This window comes from Coffea arabica, chromosome 8c, assembly GCF_036785885.1.
Source record: "Coffea arabica cultivar ET-39 chromosome 8c, Coffea Arabica ET-39 HiFi, whole genome shotgun sequence".
Taxonomy (NCBI): Eukaryota; Viridiplantae; Streptophyta; class Magnoliopsida; order Gentianales; family Rubiaceae; genus Coffea; species Coffea arabica.
The window spans coordinates 2,763,330-2,774,214 of record NC_092325.1 but is presented as its reverse complement, the minus strand read 5'-3'; the positions used below and the strand labels follow the sequence as shown (position 1 = coordinate 2,774,214).

Sequence of the window (10,885 nt, the reverse complement as noted above, 5' to 3'; positions counted from 1 at the left end):
TCTGCAACTCATGCGATGGCTCTGAGGAAGTGATCTGGAGCTGTTAACTCATGTTTTGATAGGTTTCTGATTTTGGCAACGATGTGGAGTTGGAATTTTTCTTGAGGAATGTGTGGATATTGATTAGGAACAACTTTTATTTTGAATAAATTTGTTTGGTTAAAAGCTAAAGCAGCCGATGGACATCTAATATATGTATCAGTGCCTCCTCTGTATTTGATTGGGAGCAAAAAGAAAGGATCCCTGCACTCAAATAGGGAGTAAATTACTGCCTTCAAAATGCCATTCTTTATGGAGTAGTGATATCATTTTTACTTGATTCTCTACTGTCATGCTTTCTTAATTCTTTAGAACTAGCACAAGAAAATATGTTCTTCCTATTCTCTTTCATTGATTTTATTCCTCTTCTCTTTTTTTTTTTAAAAAATAATTAACTGGCATTATTAGTATGATGATGAGTACTATTATTATACGTTGAAGGTATGCGTCCAGTTCCATTTGCCATTTGGTATGCCGGGAATCAATTGGTAGTTGTGTCCTTGTGGAAAAAAAAAATAAAAATAAAATAATGGAGGGAAAAGAATATTCAGCTCAATTCATGTTTTAGTTTTTGTACATTTAAGAATCAACCTAGTGCCGAATTGGAATTGGTTTTTGCGTTGAATGACTACAATTTAATGGAGCATCAGTGCTGATATGCACTAAACAAATGTAGGAGTATTATTATTATGCATAGCTCTGCAACTCACTAGAAAATCTTTTTAGTTGGGATTTGATTGGATTCTCTTTTAATTTGCTTTGAAAAAATGGGCTTGCAATTTTAGTTCAAGAATCAGGGGTGGATGCATGGCATTGACCAATCTTGCTTTAGCTTCTCAAGCCATTATTTGAGACTTTGACTTCTGCTTGCTTTGCTTGAATTTTTCAGATGTCAAGTACAGGGGATAATACAGCTACAACAGCTACAAGCCCAAGTGTTGATCATTCATCATCAGATCCAAAAATTGTTGCTAAAGCCTCTGAAACTGATACATGTCAAGTACCACCTCTTCCAACATCCGAGACAAAAGTGTCTAGCAAGAGTAATAGGTCTTGGGTTTGGGAGCATTACGTAGTTGTTACAGGTACGGAAACAAAAGACAAGAAAGCTACTTGTAAATATTGTGAACAACTGATTGCTTGTGCAAGCAAAAATGGTACTACTTCTTTGAGTAATCACCTTCATAGGTGTAAAAAATATCCGTATAATAGCACGGATAAGAGGCAAAAGACGCTGGAGTTTAAACCAAAAGAGGGAGGGGGAAAAGCATTAACAACCCATATGTTTGATCAAGAAGCATGTAGGAGAATGTTGGCTAGGATGGTGATTATAGATGAACTGCCTTTTAAATTTGTGGAAAGGGAGGGATTTCTGGATTTTTGTCTAGTTATGCAGCCACGGTTTGAAATGCCATCACGTAGAACTATAACTACAGACTGCCATAAGCTTTTTTTAGATGAGAAGAAAAGTTTGAAAGCATATCCTCCCGCATTTGTCTCACCACTGATGCTTGGACATCCATTCAAAATCTGAATTATTTGTGTTTGACAGCTCACTTCATTGATGATAAATGAAAATTGCACAAAAAGATTTTAAGTTTCTGTCCTATTACAAGTCATGCGGGTGAAGTTATTGGTCGGACAGTAGAAAAATGCTTGCTTGATTGGAAAATTAGTAAAGTTTTGACTGTTACGGTAGACAATGCTAGCTCAAATGACACTTGTTTGCAATATTTGAGAAGAAGGCTTATTAATTGGAAATGTATTGTCTTAAATGGAGAATACTTGCATATGAGATGTGCTGCCCATGTTTTGAATTTGACGGTTAGGGAGGGATTGAAAGACTTGGAAGACTCTATTGTTAGGATTCGATCAGCTGTGAGATATGTTAGGTCTTCACCTGCTAGAGCTCAAAGATTCAAATCTTGCATAGAAAAAGAAAGAATCGAAAGTAAAAACCTTGTATGCCTTGATGTTGAAACTAGGTGGAATTCCACATTTTTAATGTTAGAGGCTGCTCTAAAATTTCAAAAGGCATTTGAGTTGCTAGAAACTGTGGATAACAAATATGTCGAAGAGTTGACTCCCCAAAGTGAGAATGATACTCGTAAGAGTTCTAAGATGAGGGGTGTGCCAACTGAGATGGATTGGGAGTATGCAAAAGATTTGTTGCCTTTTCTTCAAATTTTTTATGATTCTACTGTGAAAATGTCGGGCTCACGTTATGTGACAGGAAATGTATATATGAATGAAATTTTTGGCATTGGTGGTCTTCTTAATTCATTTCAAGAAAGTGATGACTTTGGTTTGTCAACTATGGCTGGAAATATGAAGAAAAAATATGACAAATATTGGGGTAATGTTGAAAGGATTAACATATTGATTCTGATTGCTGTTGTTCTTGATCCCCGGCATAAACTAAGTTATGTTCAATGGGCTATTGATGAGGCATATGATCCTAAGAATGCTGAAATTTTAAAAGTTAAGGTGGAAAAGGTGTTACATTCTCTATTTGACTTTTATTCTGCTGAAAAATCACCTTATAGGAAAGTGATAAGTCAAAATCAGTTTAGGGAAATGGATAAAATGGATGTTGATACAATTACAGTTAAAGGGGCATCAGATTACATGCATGCAAAGTATTCTCAAAAAGCTGATACATTGGATAGCACTCACAATAAAACGGAATTGGACATCTATTTGATGGAAATGAAGGAAGATTTTCACTGTCCAAACTTTCATATATTGGATTGGTGGAAAAATAATGCTCATAGGTTCCAAGTTCTTGCTGCAATTGCTAGAGATGTATTAGCTATTCCAGTGTCTACTGTTGCCTCGGAGTCTGCTTTTAGTACGGGAGGCCGTGTGTTGGATTCTTTCTGAAGCTCTTTAACTCCAAGAATGGTGGAGGCTATAATTTGTGGACAAGATTGGCTTCGCAAGGGTATTTAACCAATTGATTTGGAAGAAAGTATAACTGAGCTTGAGGAAATGGAATCGGGTAATACTATTCATATCTTGTTATCATTGCATTCAAAATTTTCTTATTCATTTGAGCTTCAACTTGTGCTAATATGTTTCTTGGTTGTTTTTATTTTTTGAAATTTTTTTTTAGGTTTGACAGAGGAGCATTCTATTATTAATATTGAAGATTGATGATTCTTGAAGATTGTACTCCTTAATGTGTTGTAGAAGGTTAAGGTGATTGTAGCTGGAATTGGGAAATTTTGTTGTATTTCTAACTTTATGGCTTGGTGTGGAACTAAATAATTTGAATACTGCTATTGTCTTTGTCTCTGTCTTGGGCTGGACGTACGGCAGGTTCATCTTCTAAGATGAAATTGCAAATTTGTTTGTTTTTGCTATTGTCTTTGTCTTTGCATTCATACAGGAATTTGCATTCTTTAATAGGGGCGGGTACCCTATGACCCGCCCCTATTTTTCGGGTATCCGAAGATCGGGTACCCGAGGGCAAGCGGAGCGGATTAGGGTCAAAAAAGTAATGACCCGACATGTTAGGGTCGGGTCAGCCATTTGACGTTCGGGGCGGGTACCCGACCCGTGCCCACCCCTACGGGGGAGTGATCATCATCCATATCAAGTACATAAAAATCAGATGGAAACACCAAATCATTAACTTTCACCAACACATCTTCAACCAACCCATCAGGGTATGCATTGGTTCGATCAGCTAATTGAATAATTTTCTCAGTTTCTTTTAATGGATCTAGCTTTAGAGAAGCATATATAGATTTAGGCATGACATTAATTGATGCTCCCAGATCCAACATGGCCCTTCTAATCACAGTGTTACCTATCCTACAAGGGATAGTAAACATACCTGGGTCCCCGCACTTGGGTGGAAGCTTTCTCTGCAGGACTGCTGACACATTCTCCCCAACAATGACTCTCTCATCTCCCCTCAACCTCTTTCGGTTGACACACAAGTCCCTTAGAAATTTGGCATATTTTGGTACTTGTTTGATCGCGTCTAACATGGGGATATTTATCTCAAGCTTGCGAAAAACCTCCAAAATCTCCTTCTCCTTATCCTGTTTCTTTGATTTTTCCAACCTGTTAGGAAAAGGAGGCGGGTTAGTTTTAACTGTAATTATTGGGTCTGAAAGTACCTTTGGGTCTGCACCATTGCTGTCCTCCCTCTCAAACTCATTTTCGATCTTTTCCTCATCCTTATCCTTAGGGATCACAGGTTCAGACCCCTGAATTTCCTTCCCGCTCCTTAGGGTCATTGCGCTCACGTTCTTCGGATTTAGTTCAGGCTGAGACGGCAATTTACCTTGGTTCTGGAAATCCAAACGGTTGATTGTTGTGGCCATTTGACTTATCTGATTCCTTATGTCCTGCATTTCGGAGTCCGTCCTTTGCTGATTTTACATAATGGTTGCCTCCGTCCTTTGCTGATTTTGCGTAATGGTTGCCATCATTTGTTTCATCATCTCCTCCAAAGATGGACCAGAGCTTGGGGGCGGAGGTGGTCGGGGTTGGTACTGCTGCTGGTACCCTGGTTGCTTATTTGGCACGAAATTAGACTGCCTGTTCGGTGCAAAGTTGGGCTGCCTATTTCCTCCGTAACTGAGGTTGGGATGATCTCTCCACCCGAGATTGTAGGTACTTGAGTAAGGGTCGTACTGCTTTCTTGGCGCGGGCGCGTGGCCAGTCATGTTCACCTGTTCTGCAGTTTCTTCCTGAGGCATTGGGCACATGTCTGCAGAGTGACCCATACCAGTGCAAATCCCGCACACCCTGGCTTGAGATGCATTCCCTACAGCCAGTTGCCTAACAAACGAGGTCAACTCAGTTAGCTGCTGCTGCATAGAGGATGTCTCTACCTCATTTACCTTACGTATTGGGACGTCCTCTCTCGAATTGAATTGTTGTGAATTCTCTGCCATCCCCTCTATTAACTCCCGTGCTTCCTGAGAGGTTTTGTTCACCAGTGCCCCTCCACTTGCAGCATCAATTATGCTCCTGTCTCTGAAAAGGAGCCCCTCATAAAAATACTGCATGAGCAACTGCTCACTTATTTGGTGTTGGGGGCACATTCTGCACAACTTCTTGAACCATTCCCAATACTCATAGAGTGACTCTCCTGGGTGCTGCTTGATCTCGCAAATTTCTTTTCTCAGACTTGCAGCCCTGGACGCAGAAAAATATTTATCTAAAAATTTTTTTTTCAACTGGTTCCATGTGGTGATGCTACATGGTGGTAGGTAGTATAACCAGTCCTTTGCAGAATCCTTCAAGGAAAAGGGGAATGCCCTCATTTTTATCTGCTCTTCTGTAATGCCCGGGGGTTTCATACTATTGCACACGACATCAAACTCCTGCAGATGCTTATACGGTTCTTCACCTGGTAAAGCATGAAAAGAGGGTAAAAGATGAATCAGACCAGATTTTAACTCAAATGGAGTGTTATCATTTAAAGTGGGGAAAGTAATGCATAGAGGCTGCTGATTTAAATCAGGAGCAGCCAACTCCCTTAATGTTCGTGCATTAGCCATGGGGATTTCTTCTTGCTCCGAGTCACTCGAAATGTCACCAAATGAATCTGTTGGTTCAACTTCTGACTCAGGTCTCTGAGATGTAGCACTAGAGTGCTCCTCTCTGAGCTGTCTGGTCTCTTTTCTTGTCCTACGCGCAGTCTTCTCTAGTTCAGGGTCAAAAATCAAACCACCTGTACGAGAAGACCGAGGCATACACTAGAAAAATATCAAAAAATTAGAACAAAAATGAATTTAAAAAGAAACAACTAATAACGCCAGTCCCCGGCAACGGCGCCAAAAATTGATAGGGTGTCGAAACCTGTGCAATAATAAAATTAAGCCTAATTGCCAGTTAAAATGACCAAAACCCAATTCCAAGTACTGGAGCATGGACTCTAGGTTTGCAATGGGTTACTTGATTCACCCTGTTTCCGAAGAGTTTGCTTGATCCGATATACCCGAATGGAATGGTTATTTTTTTTCACAAATAATTATGAATTTGTAGACAGGGCAAGTAGGGTCGTATCCACAGGGACTGGGTATATTTGTTTCTTAAGAAATCCAGAGTAACACAGGGGAGTGATTTTGTAGGAACGACGACAACTAAATAAATTCAAATAAGAAAATAAAAATAAATAACTAGAAATTAAACCACAATTCACTGAACTTAGAATAACAATAATTAAAGGCCTAACTCAATTAAAGCAAGGAAACAATTAAAAATAAAATAAAGTAGGCAACTAAAAATCAAATGGCAATTCACCAAAATCAAGGTAATATTAATTAAAGATCTAGCCAAGAAATAACTTCAGCAATGGTTCACCTAATTGATCATCGATACAAAGCCAATTCCAATTATTTATCAATAAATAGGTTATAACTACCAAACAAGCGATGGCAGTCAGCCCCTCCTTACTGTGTCGGTGATCAAGGTACGCCCGTTAATCACTGTTCTAATTGAAAAATAATCCTAGGTACGCCCGTAGAATTCAATTCCCCAATTGCCTTATGTATTAGAGGAGCTCTATTCTAACCAAATAACACACTACCAGGGTTATTTCAAATTAGCCCGCGTATCCCCCTGACTCGAATCTAATCGTGCCAGTTGTCACTATTTCAGGACAATTAAACAATTACGGATTTAATGCCCTAATTGACATTAGATTACCAAATCAATTAATTATCTGGATCCAAGACAACCAATTAATTGAACAATCATAAGCACTGCAATCAAGGAATATGCGAATACCAATAAATAAAAGGGACAGATTAAATTAAATCGATCTCACAATTTTTAGGTAACTCAAAGCATCCGTCGTTTCTTGACTAGAGTGAGGGGATTAGCTCATATTGGATGAACTAAGCCCGCGGGAAATTTCAGCAAAAGTCACGGCCATTGTCTGCATTTCAAGAGCCGCAATTCGTCGAACAATCAGAGAGCAAAATAAAAGTCACAAGTAACAAGTGAAGCTCTTCATTGTTCTTAGCATCCGTAGAGCAAAGCCACTCAAAAGGTACACGAAGGAAAAGTCAAAGAAAGTAGGCTCCAATTCTTTGCTCCTGACATGCGTGGAGACCAAAGCTACTAAGAAGTCCAAGAGAAGTCAAAAGAAACAATTCCTTTTTGTTCCTGCCATGCGCAGGAAAAGGTTCTAATCAAAACGTCTAAAAGGCAAAACTAATGCTAAGCTGCGAACCCCTTTTTTTCTGCACAATTTTCCTCTTATATCCTGATGCTCCGTGCGGCGGCTACTAGGCGGAAGAACACTTTAGTCAAAATGATCGAAAAGGGCTCTTGTCCCTTCTTCCAAAAATGCCCTTGCAAGCCTTCTATTTAATTTCTTTCCCGATGACTGTCAAAATGACAGTAATTGCGGTAGTTTTGATCTACTCCCTGAAATAAGTGTAAATTAAAAAAAATGAGTAGAATCCAGCAATTAATCCATATCAAGTCAGGTAATAAGGGAAATTAATAATAAAATAAATGAATAAATTGCAACCTATCATATACAATCCACCACAATCGAACCACGAGTTCAGAATATATTATTGATGTATTTTGAATGGAGACCAATAATTAAGCAAAACTAGGAATTGGTATATTGGAGACCAATAGTTGCGTAGTTGCTGTGTTGTTGCGCTATGAAAGGGATTTGCACATTTACTTGAATGTGAACCGTCTAACGCGATTTCCAGCCGTCAGACATACCCTACAATGCCAGTATTGCATTTCCCTAGTCAAATCTGAAGACTCGCCTAGTCCACAATGATACAATTGATCATTGCTACTAAAGCATCTGCTTCCTCTTAGGAAAATATTAAATCGAATGGGCCATCAGGTCTTATCTTGGAGTCTTCTATCCTAGCACTTTCATGACGTACAATTCTTCAAACTTGAGCACCTTCATAGCTACAATTCTTCAAACTTTGGCTATTTCCTAGCACTTTCGTATTTTATATATTGGGATATTACCTACTCATATATCATAGAATAATTGATCAATTAAAGCATTCATGTATTCTATATGATCTTTTTTTTTTTTTTGGTGGTAATATATATCATCTTCATTAATTACATCTAATTCCCTAGGCACTGAACCATGGCTGATCAGATTGCACAAGTTGAAGCAAGCCATCCTCCTAGTGAAGATCTCTATGGTGCTCTGGGCTTCAGCCGGAATCCTGATGGCTCCATCCTGATTGCACAAGTTTGTTTTTAAAACAGTTTTTACTAACTAAAAGAACCTAGAATTCTTGCCCCTGAAGTATATGTTGTTCTCAACACACTTAACTTTATATAACTCTTTTGACAAATTGTAGTTTTCATTGAAGTGTTAAATCTCGTTCTCTCCACTTAGGTAGGCACAATGTCCAATTTTACTATTTATCTTGTACTTGAATTTACATATATGCATTGGATCTGCAAGTTTTTACATAAACCAATTAGATATTTTTTTTAGCATTTATTACTATTTTATATCGTGTCAGAGTAGCCAACAATCTATGCTAGTCAAGTAGTCATTTCATCATTCTCAGGGGTTTGGGGGGTCTTTATCTCTTAGTAGCGGGGCACCCTGTGGGGTTTTCTATCCCACATCGGTATTGGAGGGGTTGGGGTTTAGGTTTATAAGTCCCTCACAGGACTCCACAAGTTAACGGTTTTTGGAGTTACCGTTTTGGAATTTGATGCACACCCCTAACACTGATTTACATACTTAAGCATTTTTAATCTAACTATTGTGCTTGCTATGGTATTTCCTACTTTTAATCAACTTTTCAGAATTAAAAAAAAACATTATTTGTCAAATGAAATATTGAAAATCTAAAAGATTTTCAACAACTTTTCAGAATTAAAAAAAAAAACATTATTTGTCAAATGAAATATTGAAAACCTAAAAGATTTTCAACGTATACAAGCCACCACAATTGAACCATGAGTTCAGAATATATTATTGATGTATTTTGGATGGAGACCAATATTTAAGCAAAACTAGGAATTGGTATATTGGAGACCAATAGTTGCGTAGTTGTTGTGTTGTTGTGCTATGAAAGGGATTTGCACATTTACTTGAATGCGAACCGTCTAACGCGGTTTCACGCCGTCAGGCATACCCTACAATGCCGGTATTGCATTTCCCTAGTCAAATCTGAAGACTCGCCTAGTCCACAATGATACAATTGATCATTGCTACTAAAGCATCCGCTTCCTGTTAGGTAAACATTAAATCGAATGGGCCATCAGGTCTTATCTTGTAGTTTTCTATCCTAGCACTTTCATGACGTACAATTCTTCAAACTTTAGCACCTTCAATTCATAGCCACAATTCTTCAAACTTTGGCTATTTCCTAGCACTTTCGTATTTTATATATTGGGATATTACCTACTCAGATATCATAGAATAATTGATCAATTAAAGCATTCATGTATTCTATATGATCTTCTATTTTTTTTTTTGTGGTAATATATATCATCTTCATCAATTACATCTAATTCCCTAGGCACTGAACCATGGCTGATCAGATTGCACAAGTTGAAGCAAGCCATCCTCCTGAAGATCTCTATGGTGCTCAGGGCTTCATCCCTCTGGGCTTCATCCGGAATCCTGATGGCTCCATCACGCGTGAAGGCGTTGATCCCATCAACCCCGTCTCCTCCTACGATAGCAGTCCTATTCTTCTTGTCAAGGACATCCCAGTAAACCCATCTAAAAACACCTGGGTTCGTGTATTCCTACCTAAAGAACCAATTAAATCCTCCCCGGACAAAAAACTTCCTCTCCTGATTTATATCCATGGTGGAGGACTTATAAAGTGCAGCGCAGCCCACCCCTTTTTTGATGATATTTATAGTATTTTTGCCGCTGATATTCCGGCAGTGATCTTAACCATCGAGTATCGTCTTGCTCCGGAGCATAGGGTGCCGGCAGCCTATGAAGATTGCTTGGAAGTTCTGCAGTGGATCAAGAATTCCCAAGACGAATGGTTGACACAACATGCGGATTTATCAAACAGTTTCATCTTCGGCAACAGCGCCGGAGGAAACATTGCCTATCATGTTTGTTTGATTGCATCTTCATGTGTTGATGATCTTAAGCCTTTGAATATCAAAGGAGTGATTTTGCATCAACCATTTTTGGGTGGCGTCAAGAGGACAGAATCAGAGCTGAGGGGGGTTAATGACAAGATTTTACCACAAGCTGTTGTTGACATTACGTGGGAGCTAGCATTGCCCGTTGGAGCTGATCGAGATCACGAATTTTGTAATCCGATGCTCAGCGTCAAATTAGGCCAATTTGATGCGATTAAAGGTCTAGGATGGAAGATTTTGGTGGCTGGCTATGAAGGTGATCCATTGTCTGATCGTCAAGTCGAACTTGCCAAAATCTTGGAAGAGAATGGTGTGGAAGTGGTGGCTAAGTTTGATAAAGGGGGTTATCACGGTATTGAATTTTATGAGCTTCCAAAAATGAAAATTCTTTGTGATGTTGTCAAAAAGTTTGTAGAATCCTTCGCAAATGTAACTGCGTAGACAGATTACAAGGTTTCTTCGAGATGTGTGATCTTCCTAATCGACTAAGATGATTAATCTTGTACCTTTCATGAGTTTAAACTAATAATATCCATAAAGTCTTGTCATTAATCTTGTGTATGATTGTCCTGGTCTTTATTATCTAACAAAAGTATCTTTACATGCCTAAAATGTTTGGTAAGATGCAACAGTCAAAATACAAAAATAATGGAAAGCTATACATCGGATCAGACAATTAGAGATGTGACATCATTTGCATAGCAAATTTTCTTATTGATTTAAGTTCAAAATAGGACAAGTTATCTTTTAGGTC

The 10,885-nt window shown here is 38.5% G+C and overlaps 2 protein-coding genes across 2 annotated transcripts; one reads left to right on the top strand and one right to left on the bottom strand.

Annotated features, from left to right (window-relative positions):
* Positions 1-3,554: 3,554 nt before the first annotated feature.
* Positions 3,555-4,406, bottom strand: LOC113707083 (uncharacterized). Its single transcript, XM_027229245.2, has one exon. The coding sequence runs from the start codon at positions 4,404-4,406 to the stop codon at positions 3,555-3,557; it is 852 nt and encodes a 283-aa protein (XP_027085046.2).
* A 5,146-nt stretch (positions 4,407-9,552) lies between these two features.
* LOC113707081 (carboxylesterase 1) lies at positions 9,553-10,572 on the top strand. The gene has a single exon (XM_027229242.1). The coding sequence runs from the start codon at positions 9,553-9,555 to the stop codon at positions 10,570-10,572; it is 1,020 nt and encodes a 339-aa protein (XP_027085043.1).
* The last annotated feature ends 313 nt before the right edge of the window (positions 10,573-10,885 follow it).